The 15,088-nt window shown below is 48.7% G+C and overlaps 1 protein-coding gene across 2 annotated transcripts; it reads right to left on the reverse strand.

The window, feature by feature from the left end:
- Positions 1-968: 968 nt before the first annotated feature.
- On the reverse strand, positions 969-14,692 carry SCN3B (sodium voltage-gated channel beta subunit 3). 2 transcript variants are annotated; one of them, XM_075034838.1, is made up of 6 exons: positions 14,623-14,692; positions 6,986-7,149; positions 5,165-5,390; positions 3,992-4,130; positions 3,302-3,398; positions 969-2,794 (listed from the first exon to the last, which is right to left on the reverse strand). In XM_075034838.1, exons 2-5 carry the CDS (start codon positions 7,082-7,084, stop codon positions 3,335-3,337), a joined length of 528 nt encoding a protein of 175 aa, XP_074890939.1. In that variant the 5' UTR covers positions 7,085-7,149; positions 14,623-14,692; the 3' UTR covers positions 969-2,794; positions 3,302-3,334. The 2 variants fall into 2 exon arrangements, with proteins under 2 accessions (XP_074890939.1, XP_074890938.1); XM_075034837.1 differs by lacking the exon at positions 14,623-14,692 and adding an exon at positions 8,714-8,838.
- Between the last annotated feature and the right edge of the window lie 396 nt (positions 14,693-15,088).

Raw genomic sequence — 15,088 nt, forward strand, 5'->3', positions numbered from 1 at the left:
ACGCCCGTTGCTGTGCGTAACTGCAAATTAATGAGGATCACCTCATGTCAGCAAGGAATGGGAGTGGGTCGTACAATCACCCGTAGGCGTGTGCGTCCCTTCTGGATTTCACCCCGGATCCCGGGAAGCAGGTGGCTGTTGGCCAAGGCCACTGCGCCGGTAGCGCTAACGTGAACTCTAGGGTGGGGTGGGGGAGGAACCGTGGTTTTGTTTTAGGAGTTGTCTAACTGTCACAAACTTTGCGCTGTGCGCAAAATGCGATAAAACGATAATGAAACTTACCTGCTAGAACCTAGGAATTGTAAAGGCTATGCAGCCAAAACTTAATGTAAAGTAGCTAGTACAATGGAAGTACGGTATAAATTAAAAAAAAAATTATCAAACAAACAGCATGACTCGTGAGTGCTTTGTTCTTTTTATTATCCTGCCTATTCTAAAGTCTCTTCTGTCATTTCCAAATACAGAGAGAGTCTTTTCAGAGACCAACCAGGACCATCTCTTCCAGGACACAGCCTGCCTTTAAGACCACCCTTGAAAAATCCCCCCTTTTTTTTTTTTTGGTTATTTTTGGGTTTTTTTTTCTATGAGAATCTCGAGCAAAATTCAGACACCATTTTCTCCTGCCGAGAACAACAGAGGACAATAGTCATATCTGTCTGCAGGAACTGGAAAAGTGAAAGATTATGTCCAAAAGAAGCATCTTAAAAAGATGCGTGTAAGATACCGGAAGGTGCAGGACTAGAGGATGGCCCTTCTCTACCACCTGAGGTAGCTCTCGAGAAGTTCTCAGTTTACTCCTTTTTTGACTTAACATTATGACAGCAGATAGTTATCAATGCTTCACTGGGACTGAGGAGCCAAACTGAAGTGGGAGAGAGGTTACGTGACCTTACCTAAAAATCACTGTGGGCATCAATGCCACGGTCAGTGACGGAAACACTGGAGTTACAATCTAGTCCCTCCTCTGTTTCTGTGGGTTTAGAGTTAGGATTATGCCCAAAATTGCCCCGAGGCCAGGCAAGTTGGCCTAGGGAAAATGAAGACATCCAGCTGAATTAGAAGAGGAGCTGCTTTTCCCCTTTTGGGTATTAAGTTTTAAGGAACCAATGCCCAGACTACAAGTGTGCTTCATCTGGAAAATGCGCTCAAGTTGCCAGACTCGGCTCTGGATTGTAGTAGTTTACTAAAGTTGACACCCACTCTAAAAAAAGGAGTTTTGAACAACTGCCAGTTTGAAATCTGGCCTGGGACTGACTTACAAATGGAGTAATTTCTGTGATTTTAGCAACACATAAAAAGCAGCAGAACAAAGCAGAGGAAGTTCCATAGGTGGGAAGCATGCCTTGATTCACAAGCACTTTGTAACTATTTAAAAGCAGTCAGTGTAGCAAAATTTGTCAACTCTTGCAAGCAGTACAGGCTCCATTGCAGCAGGGATGTAACAACATCTGTTATATGAAAAATACAAACCTTTCCCCATTTTTCTTAAGGTACAATTCCACCCTGGCCAATGTTTCTGCCTTTTTTTCCTCCTTGTAATCCTAGTTGTTGAGCTCAACTGATCTACACTTGAGGCTAGAAAACAAATTTTACTCTGCTTAATCCACTACAATTGAAAAGGTAAGTTTGCATGGGAAACACTGAATTTACAGCATGATTCCTGTGCAGCAGCAGATCACTTACAACGAATGCTGACTATTCAAACCAGTGACTATCACAAGAAAGAGGTACTATTAACTAGGAAAAAATAAGCGTTTTCTATCGATTCCTCTAGGTGGTGCTACACTAGTATGAGAAGACTATCACAGTTACAAAAAGTACTACCATTTTACAAAGCTGTCCGTCCTTTTCCTGTGAGGGCTGTGCATCCTATTTACTTTCCTTGCCTACTTGCATCAGACTGTCTTCCTTTCGGGGCTTTCCCCAGAAATAGGTGAACTGCATACCTTGTCCTACTGGCTTGCCTGTTGCAGAACGTGGCTCCGCAGGTTATTCCTATCACTGTGTCTCTGCATACTTGAGGAGTAAACCTGCTATGCAAGGCAAATGGAAGGAACTAAGAATTTTGACACTTGCTAAGTGAAAGGGGGTGGGGGGGTACAGGGGATTCTTATACTTACGTCATACTGCCTCCCAAAGTAGGAGTGCTTCAGGATCTATATTCTCAGTTCCCTCCTTCAGAAGCAAGTGTGAACATGGCACAGGGACTCATCCTTCCTACTACACATTTTCAACAATTCTAATGCATCACAGTCCTCATCCTACTCTGCCTGTGCATGGGCAGCCCAAAGTCCAGAGCGACTTACCAAGCAACAACCAACTAAATTCTTCCTGTTTTAACACTGATAAGACTGCTCGGGCTGTAACATATGGTGGAACATCACCCTAAGATGACCTCATTCCCAGTCCTGCAGGTCAGAGTAACATGAAATACATACCCTTTACCTCTGCAATGGAGAAATAGCATATTTAGCAAATAAAGGTGGTGACAGCAGCTAAGAAATGACACTTAACATTTACAAAGCCATTAACGTGATGATGGGACTGAAACTTGGGAAGGAGCCGTGCTGCCCGCACCCCTGTGCCCTTTGCTCAGCATGCTTCAAAAGAAGAGGAGGAGTCCTTTAGCAAATGGGCTGGCAGCTCAGAATGGAGTCATGAGGCCAAAGTCAAGGCTGTACAGAGTCCAAGGCAAACGGAAGAGAATTTACACTTCCCCGTATTTCCTCCTGACGGCGCAGAGCTCCCCCTCAAACCTGGCTGGCATGACGCGGTCCTTCTGTCTTCAGAGCCCCTGCAAGTGAGAGAATTCCTCTTGGAGCACGAGTCATTTGACTTTACTGAAGCGAGGATCGTGATATAATTAGCATGATAACTGACGGGACATGAACAAGACTTTAAAAGATCTAGATTTTGGTCTTTTGCACGCAAAGTCCTTCCTAGCAGATGCTTCCTTTGGAAATCGTGCCCTTATATTCCTCCTGAGCGCAGCTCCCCATCTGCAGGGGACAGTGACTATTCCCAAATCCACAGGAACAGGCAAAGGAGGAGTAATTACACCATGGCCTGAAAGCAAACCTATGTGTTTGTTAGGGCTTTAAAATAATATTAGTACACCCACCACCTAAAGATACCTATATTGCTCCTAAGGTCACTGGGGAAGCTCCAGAGAAGGAACACAGCCAGACTTCAGGAGTCTCCCGTCCGCCTTTTCTCCAGCCCCATGCACACCTAACCCACTATAGCAAGGCTGAAAGATTGACAGACACAAGCAGTGATTGACTGTTTCCTCATCACCTACCTTGGTGCCATTTGTTCTGCTGACTCCTCTCTGCTATTCCTCCACAGGCACGGCACAGTTTTCCTTGTTTTCTGATGGAATCGCAAGATAGTCTGTCCTGTAGTTGGAGAGAAGGAGGAAAGCATAACCTCAAGTGCTACAGTGCAAAAACCAGTTTGGGTCCATTCACCCTTAGAGAGACACTGAATGCCTATAAGTATCTCTAAGGTAACAAACATCACCTGTAGAAGATAACTTGCGGTGGGAAACTCTCCTCAACATAATCAGGAGCAGACACTGAGTCTTCCCTACTGTAAAATCCTACGCACACAGCCTTCCTACAGCGTACAAAGAGCGCCCTTATCCAAGCCAAGTACGTAGAAAGGTGGGAACGGGCCAGCATAAAAATCGGAACATCTCTGCTGTGTGAACTCCATCTGTGAGTCAGATCTCTGAAAGGAGGCCTTGCAGGAGAGCATCTCTGCGCAATTCAAACCGGGCCATTTCACAATACCGTGCACTGTGGCCACGCTCCCTACCTGGTGCACTGTCTCTTTTGGTACTCCTAGACACTGCAATGATTTCAGACATAGCAAACATCAGCTAGAAATGTGCAATAGCAAAGCTCAGTCTTCCTGCAGTCTGATCTGGACTGAGACATCCGAAGAACCCTCGCAGAACAGCTCGAATCTGGAGAGATTTCACACTTACGCATTTTCCTGGGCAGCCTCCTCTGCCTTAGAGACTTTCCTGTAGCAATAGACCATTTCTATCAGTAGCCATAAGGTGAGGAAGACCAGCAGAATATACATCATAATTTCAGAGATGACCGAGGTGAAGTCTTCTCCAGCTGTTAAGAAAATGATATTATCTCTGATCATTTATATGCAGCTATCGGAGCAGAGCAGCCCCACTGACACTTTCCACCCTTGTAATCCTTCCTAAGCCCCCTTGCCAGAGATACCCAGGTGCCACTACACTGCGAGGGGACAAAAGAGAGGGAACAGGCGAGGCCGCCAACAGGATATGCCAGCAGCAATCCCACTGTGTGTTTCCAGCGGAATCGAACACCGCACAGGCTTGCATGTGTCTTGCATTCTCTGCCACCCACACATTCACATGGATTGCTCACCGTTAGCCTATCTCATCTTCACACTCTGTTTCCTTTGCACGTCCTACTCGCTGGTGTTACTTGACTGTATTGTGCCGCCGGTGATTTGAAAGAGATCAAAACACTGAGATGCTTGTGGGGAAGAAGGGAAGGGAAGACACAGCACAAGATGAGGGCTAAAAGCTCTCGTCCCTCCCTGGAGAGAAGAGCAGAATTCCCACTGATTTCTAAGAAGCCAGGATTTCAGCACTGAACTGAGCAAGACAAAGAGGAACAAAAAGACTCAGGAGCACTGCAAAGGGAAGGAGGGATTGGGAGAGGGTGGAAGCAAAGACTGATATCAAAATGGAGAATGAGTTGTTCCAAGAGGGAGGGGGCGGAAGCAAGGAAGCAGACACTACGGGTAGCCTGGCACAGGCTGTGCTCTAGCATCCTAGAGCCACCAGGGGAGAATCGAGGGTTCTGAGCAGAGAAACTAGAAACCTTTGCTTGCTTCTTGTGCCTGCCCAGCTGTTGTCCCAGCCCGCCCAGCTCATTATACCTTCCCACATTCACACACAACCACTCTGAGCCTAAAAAGAGCCTGCAGCTGGCAAGCAAAATGCAGATCTTTCCTCCTGGACCCTGTGTAGTGTTTGTTGGTGGCAAAGACAGACACAATTATCCGGCAGCTCAGCCTCCCCTCTCCTGCAATGCAATGAAAAGCTATATCCCTGGATGACGACACCCATGGTGAGTTACGGCACAACACGCGTTCTGCCAATCCTTCATACCCTCCTCCACCACGGTGAGGTGGATCTCTCTGGAGCTTGTGAAGAGAGGCCGGTGAATCTCAAACTCAAACTCCCGGGTAATGTTACAAGTGTAGATACCCGAATCGTTCAAGGTCACATTTAGGACAGTAATGGATACATCTTGCATGTCTTTACTCCCATTCCACTGTAACCGACCACTGAAGCGGCTTGGAAACTCATGGATCTTTTTCTCGTACTTGTAGATCTGTGAGGAAATGTGAAAGGGTATTCTGATTAATCACTGACTTGTATCTCAGACAACAACACAGCATATGCAAGGAACAACGTCATCATCCTCTAGCTGCGCACATGTATGTTCTGGGCTATGGCTTCCTTAGTAACAGCAGCTACTCACATTCTATCATCCTTTACCTCAAAATCTCAGACTGCTTTACAAAAGACAGAAAACGGAATTATCTCCATCACAGAGGTAGAAAAACTAAGGCACAGAAAAGCAGACACACATGTGGACAAAGACACAAAAGAACAGCAATGGAACTAAAAACCAGGATCCTGCAGCCTTCGGTCACTGCACGTAAGATCATCTTAAGAAGGACCCACAGAATAAATACAGCAAAGACAAACAGTCATTTTTGGTAAGCCCTGGGATATTCAGCTGAAACAGAGATGTTGCAGAATAAATATGACAGTGTGAAAACGGTACATCAGAAGAACAGAGCTTGGGTGGCTCTCGTGGACCTAATCTCTTGCAAGTTTCTGGCTGACCCCAGTCCCCATCATTAAACCGCCCGCCCCGGCTCACTTTGTTAGCATTCTTTGGGTTGCCACTGGCAAACGTATCACGCAGATCACTGACAGTGAATTCCCATCTCATTCCTTAGCGCGGTCCCTTTAGTTCTCAGACAGTAGGAGAGTATTTGTCATCTTGCCGGGCCCTGCTCAATTGCGATGAAATGCAACTACCGATCTAATGCTTCATACTCAGATAAAATAGCTAGAAACGTGTGCACTCAGCCTTTATCTTACTCTCCATTTTACCATTCTTTCTTGAATTCCAGTTGCCCTGTGTCCGTACGATTCCCATTTTGATTCACCCTGAAAATGAATTTTACCTTTTCCTGACAGGGATCCAAAACAACTCACAGAGATCCTCCCACAGTCAGAATACCGCTGCTTTCTCTGAGGCAAAAAGTAGTAAATCCTGTCCTGCAGATTTGTTAGAGCCCAATTTAACCTTCAAAGAACAGCTTTGGGATTCAGAAGTGTCCTAAGAAGGGAGACTTGGCCAAGGGTACCAGGTGTCACTCCATACTTCTGTTTCCCTTCTTGATTTCCTTACATGCTAAACTTTATGTCTTCAAGTAATGGAGCTAGAAATTGACATTCACGTATGTACGACCCCAAATGTTTGAACTCAGCAATAGGTTCTAGCTTTTCCTGCCACGTGTTCATGCTGTGCCTAAGTTTGGAAATCAGCTAAGCGAGGAAAAGACACTTTAGTTACTGCTTAAAATTGGTGCTGTGGTACCTCCAGGTGAAAACGCTGCAAAAATTGTGAAGATCTGCAGCTTGGAGCTGAACTCTAGGCTCGTCTCTCCTCCATGACATGAAAGCAGGCTGCCGGGCATTTCTATAGACTTTGAATAAGAGTCCGGCAGAAAGCTTTGGTTCGTATTTGGGTCTTTCTCCTTCCTTTATACGGTCTTCCTTAGGGATCCTGCTGCAGGACAAACTTACGCTCTCATAAATACCTTATGGCTTCTCCCAACATGAGTTCACTGGACTGTGTTTCACAGAAAGACCTATGAAAACAAGGGCTCAGCTACCAAACATACATACAGGTTCATCTTTTCCACCGTCTGGCCTGTAGAACCATTCCACCATCGTGCTGGCTGTGACCTCTTCCCTCTTCATGCAGGAGATGCAGAGTAGCTTCATGTGTGTTCCTTGGACAGCCTCTGTCTCTGATGGAACTTCAACACATACTGCAGAACAAAAACCAGCTAGGGAAAAGGAGCAGCAGAGAAGAAGCATAAGATGGCATTAGAGAGACATCAGTTATCCACATCTCAGCATTCATCATCACATCATCCCCAATGGAAAACAGTTTGATTCATTACTAGCACCCTCTGACAACAGATAAGTCTGAAATGTCAAATTTTACCAAGCTTTCTTCTCTGAGATATAAATAATTCATAATTATCAGAGGGTGATCACTTCATGCAGATCCACCTCTCCAGCATCTGCTTTGCCACAACTTTAATTTTTCCCGTAGTAATTAATGCCACTTCAGAGGCATTGTTTGTTCTCTCCCATGCATGCTGAGCATGCTCCTGTTACAGTAGCAGTTACAGTCTGGTATGAGAGAAAGCCCAGAATTCAAGCGTGGAGGAACAGCTTGCTCTTGTGCTAAGTTAAAAGATCTGAATGTTTTAATCCGGCAACGTGTTCAAACCAAACTGGGCGGATTCGCCAGCCTTCCTGTTTCTAGGTTTCATAAGCAGTACTGGGAACCAAGGGGCTCAGACTCGAGTAAATTTGGCAGCAGGAGGAGTTATTGATTTTACATGCATTCCTGTTCAAAATGCTTCCAATCGGATTTGTGCTAACACTGGCAACTATAAAACACTGCTCTCCCAAATAAGACAAAAATCATTGTCTGTGAAGCTAAATACTTGATAAGAATAGGAATGCTTCAGCACGACATCTCAGACTAAATTGCTGCTGACATTTGTCCCCTAGGCTAAACAATACTGGGTTCTGTCTGTCCAAATCTGTCTCCAAAGCCTAGAGTTTAGCTCACTGAAGATGCTGACTTTGCTGGCTGCTCCCTCCTCCCCAGCCTCTGAGATACCATTAACCTGCTCTCTGGAGCACTGTATTACCCCGGGACCGATCCTGGAAATAGCCAGATTCCAATTCTCCCGTACTAGCGGCTCCATGGGTAGCACCAGCTTTTTGGGAGCAATAAGGAAGCAGCTACGGGATCATGCTTTACTCTGGATAAGTCAGATATGCACACGCCAACACGCACCCCCCCACAGAGCTGTAGGTATACGTGCACATGAAATGTAGCCGTGTTGGCAAAACCAACCAACCTTTTCTTGGCTGCAGAAGAAAAACCGTAATCGCAATAAAATGATTTACTCCGGGTTATACAGACTGCATGGAAAACTAGCACTAACATGCACTGCTCAACGGTTTGCACATCCTCCCCGAGACAACTAAATGTTAAATTACATTGCAAATGTCAGAACGGCAGCGAACAGGAAACAGCAAAAAACTTGCACGCGTATTAAAGCACACGCTTTGTGCCGTAAGTCTACTTAGCGGTAATGTATTTTCTCTGCTCGTATTAACTCCGTTACATCGATACTAACTCCGCGGGAACGTAATTTCCTTCTCCTCTTGCAAACAAAAAAAAGCCACTTCGAAGGCTGGTCTTCGCAAGAGCGTTAAGGGAGCCTCGCTAGGAAAAGCGGTGCTTTGAAGCAGCACCCTGCAAGAGGCGAGCACCGGGTTTGGCGGAGAACCTGGCTGAAGGCAAGACGGAACGGCAGCACCTACCCCAGACCACCAACGCGACCGAAGACGCACAAACCAGCCTCGGCAGCGCAGCAGCCATTGTTCCGAGCCGGGAGGGAACCTCCGCCCGGGGAAGAGGCTCTGTCGGAAGACGGCGCTTCTCTCCCCTCCTCGCCTTGGACCCGGCGCAACAGGATGCCTCGGGGCCGCGCCGCGCCCGTCGCTCCGGAGCCGGGCGCGGCAGCCGCGGCGGGGCTGGCTCGGATCCGAGGCTGCCCCTTCCCCCCCCGCCCCAGCGCCACGGGATCCACGCGAGGGCTGGGCCGGCTTCCCGGCGGCAGCACCACGGACAGGGCCCCGCGGCCCCGGACAGCTCCGCCGCCCCGCTCCGCCCCCGCTCCCTCCCCGGCTACCGCGGCCGCCGCTCGGCGCGGGGAGGCGCCGGGCTCCGGCGGGGCGCGGAGCCGCGGCGGCAGCAGGTGGCCGCGGGGAACGGCGCGGCTCGGCCCGCGGCTGGCGGCGGGCGGCGGCCGGCGCTGCTTTGTTCTCCGCTCCCGCCGCGGGGAGAGCGCATCGCTGCGCGGGGGCGCAGCCTCCCTGCCCGCCGCGGCCGTGCAACGGCTGCGCGGAGCCCAGCCTAGCCCGGGCGGGGGGCACGGCCGGCGGCAGGCATGCGCGGGCGCCTCCCCCCCGCCCCGGCCCCGGCCCCGCGGGCTCCTTCCTCCCTCCCTCCCTCCCTCCCGGCGGCGGCGAAGGAGCCCGGGGGGCTCGGCTGTCCCCGCCGGGGGGCTCGGCTGTCCCCGCCGGGGGGCTCGGCTGTCCCCGCCGGGGGGCTCGGCTGTCCCCGCCGGGGGGCTCGGCTGTCCCCGCCGGGGGGCTCGGCTGTCCCCGCCGGGGGGCTCGGCCCCTTCGGGGTAAGCTCCGGGGGCATCCTTCCTCGCCGGAGGGGGGCGAGCTTGGCGAGAGGGACCGGAGAGTCGGCGCCCTTCGTCCGGCCTCTGGCACAAAGCCGAGGCGGGGAGAGGGGGGGGGAGCGGGGGGAGAGTTATCCATGCGGGGTCACGGAAAGGCCTCCGCCTCTGATCAGTTTAATACGACCGTTCGCACAGCTCTCCGAAGGTCACAGTTGGAAATACTGGGAAATCCTCTCTCCTCGTGTTCTAGTCCGATTCCCAGGAGTTTAATGCCAGCAGCGGGCTGGGCTTTCTCTGCTTGGACTGGGGCCACCGTGCCCCGAAGGGCTTCTCCAACTTTGAAGGTCACAGTGGACAGAGAGGGAGAAATGAAGCGCTTGCTAAATGCGCTCCTTCTTTTTAAAGCATCTGCTCCGATGGCAGCTCAATAAACAGCACAATCTACCGAATTAAACCTGACCGACCCCATCAGAGAACGGCACGTGAGCAACGTGCAGTGCCAAAACTCAGAGCAGACAGCGAGACCCACCCAAGCAGGGAAATTTGCGGCCATCAGAAAGGATCAGCTTCGAGCCCTTCAGCTGCCCACGGACTCTCAGCTGGGCACGCCGCCGCTGGCTGTGGTCACTACCATGGCCTGGGGGCCTCCCAGCAGGGCCTGGCACCCGGCGCTTGGTGCTAAGGGGGCACACACGCAGTCTGGTCCTTACGCTGATTAAGCGAAGCAGGCACAGAACAAAGGCAGCCAACACTTTTCCCAGACATCATCTGATCGTGTTTGTATCATCAAGCTGCATTCATCATCTGCCAATAACCACACACAGAGCAACTGCCTCCATGTCACCCTTCATAGTCTACTGTGACAACTCCGAGTAATTCCTAGCTAAGGAGAGCTTCCCAATTCCTTGTTCTGCTTCATTTTACTGACTGGACAGGTTACTGTGCCCTGTTCCAGCCCAAGTCTGCCTGTGACCCCTGAAACCTTTGCAGCCCTGAAGTACTACGGCAGGGACTGACCAAAGCCACAACAGTCCCTACGTGCCGGCCGTCAGGCTTCACTCGCTGCCCCCCTCTGCTCCTGGGCTTCTTTGGGTTACTGTGCACTCCTACCAGCAAACTACTCAAAGAAAAGACCCGTTTAATGCACGTATCTCCAGGAGCCAGGCGTGACTATGGAGACCAACAGCTTGCGAGTCAGTGGCCTGCAGATGCCAGCAACACGCTGCCGATTCCCCCCTTAGAAGCCATCCATCATGAATATCCAAATCCTAAAATCTGACTTTTCTCCACTGGAAGACAAAATGGCAGCCACGATGCCCAGAGATGATGGAAGGATGTAACCTCCTACAGTAAGCCATTTGCTTTCCTCCCATTGCCCCTTGCTATATTCACAACAACTCAACAAAGGGAAGGGCGTGCTAATCCACAGGACGTGCTCCTAACTCTTCTGTTACAATCCAGCCCGTGCATGGCTGATGAGTGCTGATGGTGGGTTTTTTTTATAGATACAGGAACTACGGGACAATGTTCCCGGCTATCTCATTTGACTACCACCTGTTTCATGAAGTACAGTGGAAATCACATCTGTTCTCAGGAAGCCAGGTGCACTGCCAGAAAACACAGAACACTGATCAGCAGAGCTGTACTATTTGTGCCATGGCTGCTCTAATTACATCTATTACAGAGAATCCTGCCAGGCGGGGGAGAGAGGGTCTGAGAGGATTAAGAGGAAACAGCAGCAGCTCTACAACGCTGATTCAGTCGGCAGCCACTGACTGACCCTTCAACCCCTTCTACTCCTGCCTTAGCACAGCCCTGCTGTCAGGTGCCTTGGTGCTCCCCCAGGTACAATCAGAAGCCTTTTTCTCCTCTAACCCCAGGCACTCCAGAACTCACCTGCCAACCAATTTAAACTAGTGACAAACAAACATCCTAAAAAAGTAATGAGTTGTCCCTCAGAATCCCTCATGTACAGGCCTCAAGCATTTCATGCTAGACTGGTGTTCTAGCTGCTATTTAAAGAAGGGAAATGGGATCCAGAGATGAAGAAAATCTCTGGTGAAATTGGGCTTGGATTTGGCTAGATGGTAACACAAAAAGCCACAGGCCAGGGAAGCAAATGGAGATCACGCCCTCTCCCACAGCTCTAGAAAAGTTTATTCTTCACCTAGACCATGCTTCATGTACTACAGACAAAAGCAAATGTGATTTGAAATAAGTACTTATAGTCAGTCCCGTTTATTAAACTGCCAGAACCTGTGGGGTTTTTTGTTGTTTTTTTTTTTGTTTTTTAAGGAAAAAATTCTCTCAACTTATTCAGGGATACTGTATGATTTTAGAATGAAATGATAAGGTACTTTTATTCTTGCTATACTCTGGGCTTAGCTGGGAACCACTCCAATGTCTCCATGTGCCTGTTTTGAACAGGCAACAAACACCACGCAGCCCTTTTCAGGAAAACCTGCAAATAAACGGGATGCCACCTTGGAAGCCTGTTTCAATTTTCAGCCCTGGTGTGCTGCGAAAGAGATGGAGAGCACACATTCTTCAAACCTCATCCAACACGAGGATGCACAGCAGCTCCTTCTTGCCCCAACAGAGCCCTGATGCCTCCAGCAAACGGGCTGGAGGACAGGCTTAACCCTTTGGGCGCAGGATGCTCAGCACCACAAAGCCATCAGCCATTTTGGCATTCCAGGGGAAATGGTGAAGGGGACTGAATGTTGAAAGAGAGAAATCTTTAATGCTGCAAGAAGCAGCCCAACTTAACATGCGGGGGTTGCTATGGCAACCCACCCAGTTAATGCTTCACAGGGGGAAAAAAAAAAAGGAAAAAAGAAAAAAGACTGACACTTTTGCACAGGCACAACAAGATGAGGAGATAAAAATAATTTCAGCACCCTGCCCCCACTAATCCCTCACTCTTATGGTCCCTGAGCCAGGCTATGGGAGTGGGAACACAAAACCCGCGTGTCTGGCCTCCCTGTGACAGCCATCTCAGCAGCTTCCTCTGCCATCCGCAATCACATCAGCTTGCTTCAGTGCAAATGTCCTCTTTATTGTGCAGCTAAACAACAGCAAAGCTTGCTCCTTCCACAGCCCCTCCTGACTGTCAGGAGCCAACACATACACACCACTGGGATCAACCGCTCCTAGACAACCATCCCAACCTCAAGGCCACCAGAGCTGGGCAACAACCAAATAACAGCGCTGCAATCCTCCGATGCACAACAGCTGGGAGAAACAGCACAAAACCAAAGAGAGCCCCCTTTACACTGGCTCCCACAGAGCAGCCTCTAGCTGGTATGAAACCACTAACGGTTTGCAGAAAAGTCATACAGAATAATGCATACCAATTTAAAAACACTGAATTTAATAGATGTAGGCATCCTTCCCACACACATTAAAAATCATTCTACCGAAATATGTAGCAAGGGAAGACTTCTCTAGTTGCCTTTACAGGGTGCCTGAAGGGCTATAAAAGCTCATTCAGTTTTCTCTTTTTCACACTCAAGTTTTAAAGTGCATTCTCCATGTACCTGCCAACATCTGGATCCCCATCATATACTCTACACTACAGACAACTCCAGCTGTACTCTTCACGCATCTTTGCATCTGTAGACCTACATTTCCAGTTGATGCACAGTTCCCAGTGCTGGGGACTAGGTTTGCAGCGTTCAGCTGCACCCGGCCCCAGTTGCCTGCCCTTCTCACGCCCCCCACCCCCAATATTCAAGGAGGTAGGCCCCCATTAACGCTCTTAAGATGCAGGTACCCAGAGCGACTGTGCTATCTTACATGCACTCTCTAAACAAATACCTGCCTGCATTTGCACTACATCATTTTTTGCCAGATCTATTTCCCCATGCAATGTAACGGAGTGGGGTTCCCCATGTGCATAACCCGATGATTCCTGAAAGCTATACTCAGTACTGAACAACTGCTCTGTTTTCTGTCACATACATGCTGCGGGACCTCTTTCCACTATATACAGATAGCGCATGTTCTTAATTTACTGCTGCTATCTGAGCTTGGCTTAGCTTCCTTCACGCCTGTGGAGGAGTCCAACCGATTTCCAAGGCCTCTGTTCTGGATGGGCAATATTCTGACCCTTTCACGCCAGCTGCTCTCCCTTTCTGCTTTCGCTGAGAATCCGCAAGGCACAGTCCCTTTGCCACCCTTATCTCCCAGAGAAAAACCAGGCCATTCAACATGCCTCTGTTTATCCTTGGCTCTGAGAATTGTTTTCATTTCAGGACTAAGAATGAGAAGGACTGGATATTAGCAAGTCCTCCCTTCTGTGAACAAGAAGTAGCTGTCCTGGCAAGTAGACTGCCTGAGCCATTTGTGAGCCTTTAATGCTTTTTGTAGTGGTGCTCCCTGATAGAGAAATACTTCCTCAAACGCAGAACGGCCTTGCATAAGCCAAAGCCTGCGCATTTCTCAGAGGACTGGCAGGGTCTGGGGACTTGGATCCCTTTGAGCAGCAGGTGTGCTCTGAAGGCTGGGTTGAAAAGTCTCCCCTTTGTGTCCAAGAAATGCACTGAGCTACATTCCTGCACGTTGCTAACACTTTGTGGTCAGCAACTAAATAAACACATTTTTTCAGACCTTTAATAGAGGCCATATTTAGAGGTGTGTTATTGTATACATCCTGGAAATTCTAAGCCCTGGTGTCAGTCCAGGTACTTTTGGGGTATTGTTTTCTGGGACTCAATGCCAATAAAATCAAGTAGTGCATATGCACACAGGCAAGCCTTTGTGTGCTGTAACTGAAGTGCTGTTTTACCACTCTGGAGTCTAATGAGGTGGCACGTTCACAGATATGCTTTTAGGCCTCTCCTCAGCTCATTCACTTTAGCAGTGGATGAAAATCCATTAGCGTGTCAGATTGCCGCACATATTCATTCACATTTGCTCATTTAATTTCTGAATTCTTACTGCTAGTAAAATACACAAATGCATCAATTATTTTAGCACCATGCAATGGTTGCGTTTTGTAAAGAAAAGCTCATTCAGCAAGTGTTACTGTCTTACCTCGGCTGGATTGAAGTGCTAGCTGCTGCTTTTTTCCTTAAACGGTGAACAAGGCTAAATCTCCTCCCGGCTGTCAATAAACCCAGGCATACACCTGTAAGTTCATTTCCAAGTCCCCTAGAAGACAGCTCTGGGCTGCTTCTCAAATGTGGTTTGTTTTCACAGGAGTCCAGGAAATATGAAGGATTCCAAGAGACTCTTTCTGTACTGGAGATGTTTGGCCGGATATACTTATTGTCTTGCAGAATCAAGTCTCCCATTGTGAAAGATAGGTTTTTTTGGTCTTGGGCTATGTTCTGCACCTTCCACCTGTGGGTTTCGAGCTTTCTCCTCCTATTAGCACAATTGCCATTGTCTTTCATCTAAAATGACAAGCACGTATGTAATGCATTAGACATCACACAAGAGAAAGGAGAAACAGTTTTTCCAGCTTCAATGTGACAGAATCGAAAGGTCTTTTGTCTTC

The sequence above is a fragment of the Buteo buteo genome, chromosome 9 (genome assembly GCF_964188355.1).
Source record: "Buteo buteo chromosome 9, bButBut1.hap1.1, whole genome shotgun sequence".
Classification (NCBI taxonomy): Eukaryota; Metazoa; Chordata; class Aves; order Accipitriformes; family Accipitridae; genus Buteo; species Buteo buteo.